The sequence below is a fragment of the Sander lucioperca genome, chromosome 14 (assembly GCF_008315115.2).
Source record: "Sander lucioperca isolate FBNREF2018 chromosome 14, SLUC_FBN_1.2, whole genome shotgun sequence".
Classification (NCBI taxonomy): Eukaryota; Metazoa; Chordata; class Actinopteri; order Perciformes; family Percidae; genus Sander; species Sander lucioperca.
Window position 1 is genome coordinate 3964207 of NC_050186.1, and position 14863 is coordinate 3979069.

Consider the following 14863-nt stretch of genomic DNA (forward strand, 5'->3'; position numbering starts at 1 on the left):
TGAACTTGATAATTTTGTTACATTTGTTGGCCATCACGCTTGCTGTGCTGTAGCTTGTAAAATTGTAAGCTTAGACCTTGATAGATTATCTGACAATTAGCTATAATGGGAATGAGGTAAGGTTAGTGACTAACTGTTAACTAACTGTGTTAATTGTATCCATATGTTAAGTCTGAGAATATGTAATTTAGCAAGTCTCATATCATTTTAGCCTAATGCATATTATCAAAAGTTAATGGCAAGTTTCTTGGGTCTTGTAGATGAAACAACAAACCTAGACATTTCTGAAGATCTACCAGAGGGGGTTGCAATTCTATCAAAGAACTGGGATTACTTATAGTTGTAAACTTTTCCTTTCTCTGACTCTCTCTCTCTCTCTCTCCAGTAAGACGGACAGATCAAGCAGTGAGAGGGCTGCTAGATGTCATCACATGTCTCCTGTATACTGGAGTACAGGGGGAAACTTTTTGGCCGCTCCAGAGAACAAACACATCAACATCATGAACATCACGGGTAAGTCTGTCTTTTTTTTACTATCCATCTACTATCATGGCAGGACCCTGCTTGACCTCATGTTTGTAATGAAACTTTTCGGTTGTACGTTATTGCTGCATAACAACTCACTAACTCACTTGTAATATTTCTAATTCAATTCAATCCTATTCATTGTAATAATGAGAACAGTTTCTACAATTTGAAATTTTCTGTTACATTACAGGATCTCACTGTCACGTGGAGGCTCAGTTGTCTCGGGTCACAGCCCTCTGCTGGGCTCAGACCTTCAGCTTGTGGGCTCTTGACCAGCCAGCAGCCTGTAAGAACAGACCTGCTGAGAGCCTGTTGGTAGGACGGCTGGATGGCTCCCTCTGCTGGCTGCAGGTCACGATGCAGCAGATAGACCTGACTGTAAAGAGCACCGAACTCACCCATTGCCACAGAAAAGAGGGTAAGGGGACTGACACACACACACACACACACACACACACACACACACACACACACACACACACACACACACACACACACACACACACACACACACACACTAAGATATTTCTCTACATTAAACCATTGCATCTTAAGAATAAAATAAAAAGATTGATACCACTCTCATGTCTATACGGTAAATATAAAGCTGCAGTACAGCCTGCAGATAATTAGCTTAGCTTCGCATACAGTCTGTAAGCAAAGGTTAAAAATACACCTACCAGCATGTCTAAAACACTTTAATTTTAACACATGATATTTTGTTTGTTTAATATGTACAAATGTACACTAACAGAAATGTAAAAGCAACACATTCTAGATTTACAGGGAATTACATGCTGGACCTATTTCTTGCTGGATGCAGTGACTTCCTATAGTTTTTTTTAGGTTTGGATAGTGCCAGGTTAGCTGCTTTCTAGCTGTCTCTTTTCAGTTTGCTATGCCAGTCTAACGAGTGTATTTTTCACTGTCAAACTATTCATTAAAGAGATTGATCTTTTCCTCTGATTTCTTCTAGCTCCCCAGTGTGTTGCCTGGCACAGTGAGGACAAGCCTTTCGCAGTGGGCTACTCCAATGGAAAGATCCTTTTAGCCTCAACTGAGATCTATGAGAATGAGCAGCCTGTAGTGCTGTCTGTCTTCCAGGTTTGTTTGCAAAATGCACTCCAGAGCACAACCAAAAAGACAAACAATTGGATGTACTTCATACCCAAGTCAGTCGGCATATGTGACTTTGCTGTTTACACATTGTGACATAAAATGTACATTGTATCATTTTCCACCCTTCTCTTATTGACCACTCCACTCTTCCTTTCTTTACTCTACAGGATAGTGTGAGTTCTCTAAAATGGGACCCCACAGGACACTTACTGCTCTGTTTGGGCAGGTCAGAGGTAGTGAAGATACTGGGACGCTCTGGGGCCACCTGGGTGACCCTACACTCCCTCATTCACACCAGCACCGTGAACATCGCTGAATGGTGCCCACTTGCTGGCAGAGCACCGGATCCCAGGCTCATGGTGGCTGTGTGAGTAATTAATTATTCTTTCTTTCTCTGTTAAATATTCTTCCTCTTTCTTAATGTTACCCTTAAGAACAGTAACAATGATAGAGTACAAAGAAATGGAAGCAATCAGAGAAAATCTATGTCATATGTTTATCTAAATATGTTGTAGATTCTCAATAAATTCTCTCCATGTTTCTATAGAGGTTGTCAGAATGGCTCTGTGCATGTCTGGACACTGCCACAGGGGGGTACTTTTGTGTCTTTGCCCAACATATTGAACTCCCAGGGCCAGGATAAAAGCACTGATGTCAAGGTCAGTTTGGATCTGCTGTTGGAGCTCCTTTTTGCAGCCACAGTTTTACTAATAACTTTAAATGTTGGTATGATAAAACCTTATCAGGATTTTATGTTATTAAAATTGTATGTTCATTTTATTTTATTTTGACCTGTGGTGTTTGCGACAGTTGCCTCTGATTTAGCTCATGTAATCATTCAGCTCTGTTTTGTTTTACAGCAAGAGCATGCAAAGTGTGTGTTTGTACTTCATGGCCACATTACGGCAGTGAAGTCCCTCTCATTTTGCTCCAGTGGATTGGCTCTGGTCTCTGGAGGGATAGGAGGACTGCTCAACATCTGGTCCTTACAGGTCAGAAAACAGCATACACAGTTTGCTTGACCTGAAGTCAGTGCAAAGAGCCCTTACTTAACAATCAACTTTATCAAATTACCCAAAAATGTAACTATAATTGTGTATTACTCTAACATCTGTCAGGGGTCTCATTTCAGAGTCTTAATCCTCCGTCTTCTCTGTGCATCTTACAGGATGGTTCAGTTTTGCAGACTGTTACAGGTTTGGGTTCAGTCGTCAGTACTACCTGGATACCAAACTTGGGTGTAGCCGTCTGCTTTGGGAGGTCAAAGGTATCACTTATAACCTTTCTAACTGTCACCTGGCTTTAACTTCATATTCAGCATACAGACATGAGAGTGGTATCAATCTTCTCATCTAACTTTTGACAAGAAAGCTTATTTCCCAAAATGTTGAGCCAGAATATCACTTCGCTTCTCTTCATACTATTCTATACTAATGTTAAGTTCTATATTACTTATCAAATATTACTATTTAATAGCCAATTTAAAAAAGTGGCCACATTTTTGCAGATGTCACTTTACAGTTCTGTTCTGTCATTGTTTCTTTTCCAGGATGTTTTGTTGATCTGCTGCACCCCTGACTGGATCAGTCAAAATCATGTGCTAGCTTCCTGTCGTATGGTCCTCAGAAGCCAGAACATCCTGGGTCTAAATCGGGCACCTTGTTTGGCTGTCTTCCTGGAGAGGCTGCCCATGCTGTTGCAGGAGCAGTACAGCTATGAGCGGGTCATTACTGATACTACGTTTTAAAGTTGTTTTGTGTTATTTGTGGGCCTCAGCTGAGACGTGGTTTTGAATTTCGTCTCTCATCATGCAGACCCATGTGGCAGCCGGTGACCAGCTAGTCCACAGTGCCTTCCTGCAGAGCCTGGCCTCCTTGACTGTTGGTTTGTCCTTAGAGAAACACCTGTGCCGTTACCCACGCCCTCCACACCATATCAGTCCTGATGCCCACTCCTGCCCGTCAGAGTGGAGCTGGCTCGCCACTTATGCCACTACTGTCCGGAGCGCTGAGGCTATTTCCAGTGGTACTGCCTTCCCAGAATCCTTCAATCTTTCAGAGTTTCAGGAGGTGGAAGTCACTGAAATCACCAAGGCACTAGTGAGTGGTGACAATAGTCTTTGTGCTGTTTTTGCATATGTTCCAGGAATCTGAATTGACTGCAATATACACAAGTTTCCCCAATGTAGGCAACTATTGAGAGACTTCTCTGTCTTCTAGGACAATAGTAAGTGGAGCTTCAGGATGGATGAACAGCTGATGTCATGGGCCACCACCAGACCAGAGGTACACAGCTTAGCCATCTTGAAACAGTACACACAATAAATATGAATTCTTTAAATTGCATTTCTCTTTAATTTACTGTCTGTCTGCACAATTAGATAGTATTTTCTTTTAGCTGGAGAGTTATAGTAGGTTGTAATTTCTATTTCACCTGCTGGGTTTCATAGGACTGGCAACTAGGGGGAAAGAGTGAGGTGTACTTGTGGGGGAACGGACGTTACGGACAGTTGGCAGGAATGGGAACCAATCTCATGATGCCTACTCTTGCACCCTCTCTTTTACAGACGCAACAGGTAGTCACTTTTTCACTCCGGACACAGACTTTGCCTCAGTCCTTTGACTTTGCCTCAGATTTGATTGCTACTGTTTTCTAACTTTTCTCTCCCTTTGTGGGTGTATTCATTGTCATTCAGGTTGTGTGTGGACAGAACTGTTCCTTCCTGGTGCAGTCCAATGGGACAGTACTGGCTGTAGGGGAAGGACAATATGGCAGACTGGGCCAGGGGAATTCTGATGATCTCTATGTCCCCACTATCATCTCTGCTTTTCAAGGTACAGTATTCATCCAGGGACCAGAGCTTTTGCATGTTGTGATGAATTTTCGTCAGAGCAGGGGGAAAAAAACACATTTCCGTTGTTATTTGATGTGGCAGTTTCTACTTCAACCTAATTGTTAATTAATTATTCTCCGTATTCTTAGTTTTATAAGTTGAGCTTTATTGACTCTCTCATCTGTGGGCAGGGTATGTGGTGACTCAGCTGGTGACGTCCTGTGGATCCGATGGACACTCCATGGCCCTGACTGAAACTGGGGAGGTGTTCAGTTGGGGAGATGGAGATTTCGGAAAACTGGGCCACGGCAACAGTGAAAGGCAAAGGAGACCCAAACAGATAGAGGCCTTCCAAGGAGAAGACATCATTCAGGTAGAGATAAACCTGCTTTGAACTCTTAAGAGTATGGTATAGGAAAAAAGTTTGACATTGACAAATCAATTTAACTCTATGTTTTTGAAACTTTGATATGGCTTTTCCTTCTCTTCCCAGCTTGCTTGTGGTTTCCGACACTCAGCTGTGGTAACAGCAGATGGGAAACTGTTCACCTTCGGCAGTGGGGAATCTGGTCGTCTGGGTCAAAGGTCAACATCCAACAAGATGGTGCCTGAAAGGGTGGCTGCTCTGGAGGGGTATCATGTGGGACAGGTAAGACAAATGGACTGTGTTTGTTTTAATTAAATTCAGATGGTTATACAGTCCCACCAGTGAAATAAGAAAAATGATTAAGATATAACTCAACAAAGCTAACTTGGTTACCTTTTTCAGGTGTCCTGTGGTCTCAACCACACACTAGTACTATCCCTCGATGGCATGGTTGTGTGGGCATTTGGAGATGGGGATTATGGCAAATTGGGAACAGGTTCCTCTACAGCAAAATACTACCCTCAGGTAAGTGACAAAGGCCCAAATTCAGGAGTCCTCAAAAGTAAAAACACAGGTTCACATTTATGTTATGTACCTGGTTATGGTGAATATCAGTCATGCTTATTATTTTTTTGTATCCATTGCTTTAGTCACTTATTTTGATTTTAATTGAGTGCTTTTAGATAGTATAGATGAAATATTATATTTGTTGTTGCTATTTTCAGAAAGTAGAGCAGCTTTGCAACAAGGGAATTAAGAAGGTCAGTTGTGGAACTCAGTTCTCTGTGGCCTTGGCCTCTGATGGACATGTTTACACATTTGGACAAGGTACGTTTTATTGTGAAGTGGATTGTAAATATGTTGTTGTACTGTGTGTATCCATTTGGTTTTTGAAACACCTACAATGTTTCTTACTTATGTCATAATAACTATGCACCAACTTTTTTAAGTGTAAATTATTTGATTGGAAATTCTTAAATTGACCCTTCAAAAAACACAAACACACAAAGATTTGTATTTACATCTAAAACGTGTAAAATAGTTTGTACTTATTGTATTGCTGTCTGCCAGTGTCTTTTCTTGAAGCTATGACTTAGACCTGAGCCTCACATTTTCAAATCTGACACATTGAATATTTAGGTAATTAAAAACACATTTGTTTCCTGGTTCTTTTGGACAATGACTATTATGTGTCATGATGTGCAACATTTCTGAACTGTATGCTAGTTACCTCACAAAAAAAGTGTTGATGCTGTTGACACGGAGGGAATGTTCTCCTGCTGCATGCAGAAATAATATACAATTTTCTTCGTTTAAATATGCTGATGTGTTAATTCCTCCTGTTCATCACTCAGAGCGTCTGATCGGCCTGCCGGACTCTATGCTGAAGAATAAATCCTGCCCCCAGGTGGTACCGTCACTGGAGGGGCTGTTTATAGAAGACATTGCCGTGGGCTGTGAACATGTGCTCGCCCTGTCTTCCACTGGAGATGTTTATGCTTGGGGCTGCAACAGTGAGGGACAGGTAAACAACATCCTCTAGAACAAAATGATACACTTCACCATCTGATCTTTGCTTTTATTTGATATTAGAAATGCTATTGTTGTCATATGTGTGTGTGTGTTCCAGCTTGGCCTTGGACACTCCAACCCAGTGAAGGAGCCCACGCTCATAACAACCCTCCAGGGGAAAAACATCAGACAGATCTCTGCAGGCCGCTGCCACAGTTCAGCATGGACCACCCCCTCTACCTCGATGAAAAACTCAGGTACACACACACACACACACACACACACACACACACACACACACACACACACACACACACACACACAGCAACCTACAGTGCATGTACTCAAATACTCTTTGTACCTCTGATCCATGAAAGAGAATACACTTGGGACTCCCATTTCTCATCTTTATCTCCAGGTGGCTCTGGAAGTTTCCAGCTAGGCCTTCCCCAGTCTGTTCCTCCCCAGTACAACACTCTGAAAGACTGCAGCCCCGATGTCCTCAGCATGCGCCTCAGGGTACTCTACCACTTTTCTGATCTCATGTACAAGTCCTGGAGGCTGCTCAACCTGGATGCTAAGAATCCGGTAAACTTTGATCCCATTTTCTTCCCTTTTTGATATGTTAAGAGAACAAAATGTTAGGAAAACAACATTTGAATTCCTGCTTATAATAATGCACCTGCTGCTTGTTAGTTCTCTCTGTGCCTCACAGTAATTTTTTCATCGTGATGCCTCATTTACTTCGTCCTATTTTATTTCCTGTCCTGCACTCTATCCAGGTGTCCACGTCACGCTATAGTTCAGGGACGACAGCCATCCTCCGGGGTGATCTCAGAGGTCTTCTATCACCCAAGGTCAACACTCTGCCTCTAGTACGCTCCATTGGCAGAACAATGACCCAGGGCAAAACATATGGGCCACAGATCACTGTAAAACGAATTTCCACAAGGTAAGGATGACCATGATATACAGTCCATTGGCATAATCTGTATGTCTTCAGGGGTCAGCTGGTGGAAAAACAGGCCAAAAGAACCAGCCAGCAAGGCTTATTTCCATTTTAGGACTTGTGTCTGGCACCTTGGTTGTTTTATACAGTATCTGATAGTATTTGTTCATCAAAACTTTGATTGATGTCCCCTCCCTTACACTCCCACAGAGGGCGTTCGAGCAAGCCCATCTTTGTGCAGATCGCAAAGCAAGTGGTGTCCCTGAATCCTCTGGAGCTGCGGCTTCCATCCCGAGCCTGGAAGGTCAAGCTTGTCGGAGAGGGAGCTGACGATGCCGGAGGAGTGTTTGATGACACCATCACTGAGATGTGCCAGGTAGGATGGAAACCACACAGAGAAGCTCTGCAAAGATGGCTAAAAATGCAGCCTGGAATATTCTCTTTATTTGTAAATTGACAAATTACAATGTTTTTTGTTTTCACCAGGAGCTGCAGTCTGGTGTGGTGGATCTTCTGATTCATACTCCCAACAGCTTTGCAGATGTGGGCAGTAACACTGACAGGTGCGCATGTTGTAGTTATCTTTTGATATTCACCAACAGAAACAGTACCCCTACCTAAAGCATAACAAAACATCTAAAATTGTACCCTCACAGGTTCCTGTTGAACCCAGCCGCACTCTCAGAAGATCACATAGTCCAGTTTCGCTTCCTGGGCATCCTCATGGCTGTGGCTATCCGCACTAAGAAACCTCTGGACTTACACCTGGCTCCTTGGGTGTGGAAACAGTTGTGCTCGATGCCATTGGGAGGGCCTGACCTAGAGGAGGTGGACCTGCTCACCTACCGCACCCTCCAAGGCATCCTTCACCTGGATAACAGTGGAATCACAGAGGATAACTTCCATGTGGTGATATGCTATGCAAATCTTCTTATTGCAGAGTTTACTTACTTCCTTTTCATTCTGTTTTCCAACTTCTCACTTCCTTTTTCTACGCTATGCACTGTGACATCTCTCCAGTTAGTGCATATATAGGTCCTGGGCATGTGTGTGTATTTCAGGCATGTGTGTAACAACAGAGTGTAAAATGTAGTTTCCCCATGGAGGATTGATAAAGTATGTCTTCTTCTAACCTTTTTTCACTCTTGTCATACTGTATCTCCCTCTGAAGATGATTCCACTAGACTCGTTTATGGCCCACAGTGCAGATGGAAGGCTGGTACCTATAGTTCCTGGAGGTCAAAACATCTCCCTGACTTTTGCCAACCGGACTGAATATGTGGAGAGAGCTCTGGACTACAGGCTGCATGAAATAGATTCACAGGTTTGAAGGGTTAAACTGTTGGAGAATGATTTTGATGTATTTCGCAGACCTGTTCGGATGTAACCTGTAAACACGCAAACTACGGTGCATTTCTTTAGGATACACAAAAGTGCCTGGTTTAAAAAAATACACTTTAAATACATTTCTTTCAACTAAATTTACCAAACAGACCTGACCCACATAGACAATATTTTTATACAATAAAAACGTTGGTGTGGATTTCTCTCGACTGTATCTGAAACTCATCCATTTTAAACACCCAGTCTGTCCTACAGTTTCCATTAGTGCTCACTAGACAGTACAGACAACACTGTTTGTTGTTGCTGTTGTTGTTCCCTTTATCTTGTCTTCAGAAGTATCAAAGCTGACGTTCTGTTGTGTCCAGGTGGCAGCAGTCAGAGAGGGCATGTCCACCATCATCCCTGTGCCCCTCCTCTCCCTGCTGACAGCACAGCAGCTGGAGCAGCTGGTCTGTGGCCTGCCAGAGGTCTCTGTTGAGATGCTGAAGAAGCTGGTGCGATACCGTGACATCACCGAGAGCCACCAGCTTATTGGTTGGTTTTGGCAGAGCTTGGAGGAGTTCACCAATGAGGAGCGAGTGCTGTTCCTACGTTTTGTGTCTGGCCGGTCCAGGTTGCCTTCCAACCCAGCTGATATCACGCAGAAGTTCCAAATCATCAAGGTTGATAGGGTGAGGTCATCACTAACGAATTACCAAGCCTGTTCACAAAGACAAACATATTAACAGTACAAACAATAAAAAATGCTCCCCTTATCATTTCCTTCAGCCTGTCAATGGCCTTCCTACTGCACAGACCTGCTTCTTCCTGTTTCGCCTGCCCCCGTACACGAGCCAGGCCATCCTCGCAGAGCGTCTGCGTTACTCCATCCACAACTGCCCCTCCATCGACATGGACAACTACATGCTGACCCACAACACCGAGCCAGCAGACAGCTCCGACACCGAGGACTGAAGCAGCCAGCTGTGGTCAACCTGGTGATGAATGTATCTTCTCCCATGCCATGCACATTATGCACTGAACACAGATTTGTATTCGCCAAACCTGTAAGGTAGTGTACTGTTTATATGTTGGTTGATTTAAAGATATGTGTAGTTTTGGTTTTCCAAATGTGCAAGGTGTTGTAATTATTGCAGTGCTTACTCTGAATCCAAACTACAGGGATACAGAATAAGATTTTTAAAAAAATATAGGTAAATAAGCCACAATAAAGGAGTTAATGTGCCTGTTTGTTTGAAAATATGTAATAATTTAATGACCTGTCCCACACAGGCACTATTATTGTAAAATAAAAGAGTGTTTAAATAAGGATTTTGGAGTCTCTGCATCTATTTTTCTTACTGAAAATATATACCACAAGAAGTACATACATTCAGATTATGAATTAAGTGAATATCCTATTAAGTAAGTGAATACAAAAAGCTTGCTTGTCTTTGTGGATGGAATTTCACATACAGGACCCAACTGCATATTATGCATAGACCATCTATGGCATATACTGTAGATCGTAGACCAGCTTAAAAAAACGTGAAACGGAAGTGTTAATGAGTATGAATAAAGCCCCAACTTCAGGCAGCAGAAAGAAGTGGGGGTTTTGTGAGTAATTACAAATAATAATTCTGCATTAATGCATGAACTACTGTTACAAACCAAACTTCTGGTAAAAAAATAAATAAAACGTGAGTGGTTCTCTGCAGGGTAAATGGCTAACAGCTAACGTTAGCTTCCCGTGTGTGTTGGAGGTTGCGTGGGTTCCATAATAACGCGGTGGGACCTGCCTGGTCAAGAACAGACTAAGGTATCTTTCTGTGAGGATTACGAAACATGAAAGCAGCAGGAAACGCGTTAAAATTGGGGTTGCTCGGCAGAGCTAAAATGGCTACACAAACTGACAGCACACACAAATGGGGACAAGGATAACAGGTATGTGCCCAGTCGACTTATTACCTGTAGCTAAACCTTGTGTGACGTGTAAATATCGCATCACTTAAAAGTGTGTAATTTTCTTGTTTTGTATCTTTCCAAAGTAGTTGTTGCCCCACCTAAACACGCGATAGGTCTTTGAATCTGCCCACCACATCAGTTTTTGAGTAACATTGTACCTACTTTGGTTGCAGTTCCGCCAGAGTTCCACTGGGGGTGATCACGGTCCAGTGCAAAATGAATGGGACTCTATGGAGCTAGACGGCTAAATTTGTCTCTTTCGCCTGATTGTCGATGAGAAATCTCAGATTTGATTGTAGTTTTTGCAAGTTCAACATGGATTATAGGTCGAAAGTTGAATGAACGAGTACTTATGCCCTTTCGATTTGTTACAGGTTGAGTCGTTGTTGCCCATAACACGCTAGCATTCTGCTAATGAATGCTGATTGGTCAGTGAAGGACAGATTACGATCGGAAATCCCGCTTGACGGCATCCGAAGCAGAACCGGAATGCCAGAGTGAATATTTCGGCGTGGTCTTTAAAACATTAGCAAACCTCTTTCTAGCACATGTATTAACAGGGAGAGCCTAACCTGTCAGCTGTGTTGTCGATGCCTCGAGAGAAAAAAGGAAGCGACTCAGAGCTTGCCGTAAAGCAGAATCTCTGGCCGTATATGTGTATGACGTCATTGACATTTTAAAAGGCTTTTTAGAACAAAAAAGCCACTTTAAAAAAATCTAACACCCAGCAGTGTGTATTTTCTTAGCCTCCCCTTTCAAATGCAACATTCAAATTACTAGACAAAAAATGATATCCTGAGAAAAGTGGATTTTGAGGGGTATAGCTCCATAGAGTCCCATTCATTCTGCACTGGCCTGTGAGCGCCCCCTATATGGAACTCTGGTGGAACTGCAACCAGTTCAGAAGCCGGCCAAGCCTCCAAAGGTCAGTCACATGAATTTGTTGACATAATAGGCTTGTTCGAGATGAACTGCGCCTCGCCTGTAAAGTGGACGAGAGCAGGCGGCAGCAGTAGGGGGCGGTGACAAAAATCCGCTGTCAAGTCGGACAGTTTCCAGCTGATTTCAGCAGCCTTCAGGCTGAACAGGAAGTCACAGAAACACTGTGGTCCGATTTAATAAAATGTTATCAGGCCCATATATCAGCTTGTACACAGTCTCCAGTTGTTTTAATTACGACATAGTAGCTGTCAAAATGCTCTACATGTGATCTGTTGCTGATGTTAATAAAAAACACACTGTAGATGATCCGTACTCTGAACAGATTTAGTCTCTCTGACTTCTAAACATAACTATCAGCCACACAACACGTGTTCTGTACAGGCGGCCGCAGGTTTGAGACGCAAGCAGCGCAGTTGCTTTTCACCGGCTGCAAGACCCAGGCGGACCCAGGGTATGCTGGGAAATGCCGGCCTCTCAGCTGATCTAACAGCTGATTGGTTAAGAATCGACTCAACATGATGACGTTTTATATAAACATTTTATTGTTTTTGAATTGGAGGGATTTTAATTGCTATTTGTCTGATTTAAAGGCTTATTCTGTACAAACCACATGTTGTGTGGCTGATAGTTACGTTTAGAAGTCAGAGAGACTAAATCTGTTCAGATTACGGATCATCTACAGTGTGTTGTTAAAGCAACACCAAAGATTCTTTTGTACCTTAAAATAATGTTTCCAAAATTGTTTCAGTGATTCATCTACTCAGGGTGAACGGCACTTCTGCATTCGCTTTGCGGCCCTCTATCGGCTATAAGTTTGCCAGATCGGGTAGCGGATCTGTAGTTCGAATGAGACAGCAGTAATGGACAATTCCGCTTCCAACCTGTAGGGGGCCCGAAGAGGAAAAGTGCTTTGGTGTTGCTTTAATTGAAATAAAAAACAGATCGCATGTAGAGCGATCTGTTTGACAGCTACTCTGTCATAATAAAAACAACTGGAGACTGTGTACAAGCTAGACAAGATATATGGGTTTGATAACATTTTATTAAATCGGAATCGGACCTAACAGGATGTGAGTTAGAGTTTAGATTCTCTACCCGAGCCCGGCGCGCCCTGAGGGTCGGGTCGGGCCGGGCCGGGCCGGGCCGGGCCGATATTTTCCGCCGCTATCCTCGGGCCGGGCCGGGCCCTTGACCAAGCATTTGTGTTTTTTTAATCATTACTTTATTAGCCTTATTCAGTGGGGAGAAAGCTATGCCTCTCCAGCTTCTCCCGTAGCTCTGGGTGTCCTGACCTGACTTGAGTGTGAGGTAAACTGTGCTACATCGTGTCTCCCCCATCTGCAGCACTGTTGTCGGCCAGTGCGTCATGCAGACCGTGGTGAAGGACAGTATTAAGTAGGTGATCGAGACAAGAAAATCTCCTATATGGTTCCAGGTGTTTGATTATGTTGCTGCCTTGATCTGTTACCCTCACTATTCGGCTGAGGGAGCAGCTATAGGGTCGAGTTTAGGTTAGTGTTTTTTAACGTTTCTTCATTTGGATCCATTTGCGATCCATTCCAGTCTGAATAAACAAACAGCGTAGTTTACATGCTTTCTCCTTGTTGCATTACCTGTATTTATTAAGATAATTCTAAACAGATTTCTGTAGTTCAAACAACTTGGAATTGTAGTTGAGAACGTCAGTTATAACGGCCCACGTATTAAAAAAATGTCGGGTTTAAATCGGGCTCGGGCTCATAATTACAGTTAATGTGTCGGGCCGGGTTCGGAGGCAACGTGCATGGGTAGGGTCGGGCTTGATTTTTTTGGGCCCGATCTAAGCTCTAATGTGAGTGTTTCTGTGACTTCCTGTTCAGCCTGAAGGCTGTTGGAAACGGCTGGAAACTGTCCGACTGACTTGACTGTGGATTTTTGTCACTTCCCCGGGCTGCAGCCTGCTCTTGTCCACCTTACAGCTGAGGCGCAGTTTATCTCGAACGGGCCTATTATAATGCCCAAAATTAGTAATCTGACGCGTCAGATGATTATGTGATCCCGCGATTCTCGCGTGGTCTCGTCAGCTGCCATCTCTCGCCATGCAAGGTGAATTAGGGCACCTCAGGATAAAGATGATGCAGTCACTAATTTGTGAGCGAAAATAATCGGCAAAGGTATTGCTATGTGGGTTTATGTGCTTAAAGCCTGGTTCACACGGCAGGATAATTAGGCCGATTTTAGCCCCGATTCACCCCTTCCGACAATCTTAAGGATGCTCCGATTATCGTAAAATAATCTGATTAGATATTCCTGCCGTGTGTGGTGTGTTTAGACTGCTCTCGTCTGCTCGGAAGGACGTCGGGACCGCTCCGATCTCAAATCGGGGATATTGTTTTGGCCCAATTTCTCCTCGTGTGTCCTCCTCGACAAACGAGCACGCAGCCTGTGGACTGCGGCGTGTAGCCAATCAGAAAGCGAGGTGACAAGGCGGCGAGGAAAGCACCGGGAAACAAAATCAAAACAGCCGGCGGCATGGCGCACCAGAAAGTCCGGTGGACGTCGGGATAAGTATAGCAAGTATAGTCCATGCTCGCGTTGTCTCCACTTCTTTGACCATCGCCTTTTCTTTTGATAACGTTTTTTTTCAGTTAAAAACAAACTACAAATTATCGCCACTGCATCCTCTTCGTCCGCCATGATTGTTTACTCTGAAGTCACGTTTGATCTCGAGGGATTTTGCGAGATTTCCCGTCTGACCTGGGAATGCTCGGGAGTCAAATCGGTTCGTGTGTGATGTGTTGATTTTGCCGTGTGCTGCGCACCACACGCTGTACGACCAAAACTGTTAGACCTGTGATTTTTTATCGCCGTGTGTGGGGTATCTCAGGATTGGAAAATCGGCCGACAATTTTAAAATCATCCCGTGTGAACCAGGCTTTACATGACTTAAAAGTAGCACACGAAAAACATTCATTTGGTTGAAGAACATTGGAAAAAAAATTCTCAAAGAAAATGAAAATGCTCTTTTGTTCAGGAAATGCTAGGGAATATTACATGTTGCATTATTAACATTATGTACTAAAACATTGTCTTGACAACAAAAGTCTATAGCTATGCTGTCATCTAAAGCACTGCTATGCTTTGAGCTAAATGCTAATGCCAGCATGCTGACATACACACAATGATAATGCTAGGATGTTGATGTGTGGCAGCAACATTTTTTACATTTTAGTGTAGGTAAAATAGTAGAATGTATTGGCTGGGAGCCATGTATGTCTGTACACAACGTGGTGCCAATCACTCAATAAGTGAAAACTTTGACCTGCTGGTGGAGCTAGTATGTTTC

At 43.3% G+C, this 14863-nt stretch overlaps 2 protein-coding genes across 10 annotated transcripts in view; both read left to right on the top strand.

Moving 5' to 3' along the window:
* The window catches only part of LOC116062792 (probable E3 ubiquitin-protein ligase HERC1), a 43901-nt gene extending 33938 nt beyond the window's left edge, over nt 1-9963 (top strand). For all 9 annotated transcript variants that reach the window (XM_031317464.2, XM_031317463.2, XM_031317466.2 and 6 more), the window contains 26 exons: nt 386-513; nt 719-946; nt 1505-1632; nt 1815-2014; nt 2195-2306; nt 2508-2639; nt 2816-2914; nt 3197-3370; nt 3462-3746; nt 3867-3932; nt 4097-4222; nt 4343-4481; nt 4672-4853; nt 4974-5129; nt 5250-5372; nt 5573-5675; nt 6203-6372; nt 6478-6616; nt 6778-6947; nt 7142-7311; nt 7519-7684; nt 7795-7871; nt 7965-8217; nt 8480-8632; nt 9018-9323; nt 9421-9963. In XM_031317464.2, coding sequence (XP_031173324.1) covers nt 386-513; nt 719-946; nt 1505-1632; nt 1815-2014; nt 2195-2306; nt 2508-2639; nt 2816-2914; nt 3197-3370; nt 3462-3746; nt 3867-3932; nt 4097-4222; nt 4343-4481; nt 4672-4853; nt 4974-5129; nt 5250-5372; nt 5573-5675; nt 6203-6372; nt 6478-6616; nt 6778-6947; nt 7142-7311; nt 7519-7684; nt 7795-7871; nt 7965-8217; nt 8480-8632; nt 9018-9323; nt 9421-9606 — 4171 coding nt within the window. In that variant the 3' untranslated portion in view covers nt 9607-9963. The remainder of the gene's footprint in view (nt 1-385; nt 514-718; nt 947-1504; nt 1633-1814; nt 2015-2194; nt 2307-2507; nt 2640-2815; nt 2915-3196; nt 3371-3461; nt 3747-3866; nt 3933-4096; nt 4223-4342; nt 4482-4671; nt 4854-4973; nt 5130-5249; nt 5373-5572; nt 5676-6202; nt 6373-6477; nt 6617-6777; nt 6948-7141; nt 7312-7518; nt 7685-7794; nt 7872-7964; nt 8218-8479; nt 8633-9017; nt 9324-9420) is intronic.
* A 404-nt stretch (nt 9964-10367) lies between these two features.
* LOC116062901 (potassium/sodium hyperpolarization-activated cyclic nucleotide-gated channel 1) overlaps nt 10368-14863 on the top strand; it is a 109471-nt gene continuing 104975 nt past the window's right edge. Inside the window, exon 1 of the mRNA XM_035991470.1 lies at nt 10368-10575. The gene's annotated coding sequence lies outside the window, so the exon portion shown is untranslated. The remainder of the gene's footprint in view (nt 10576-14863) is intronic.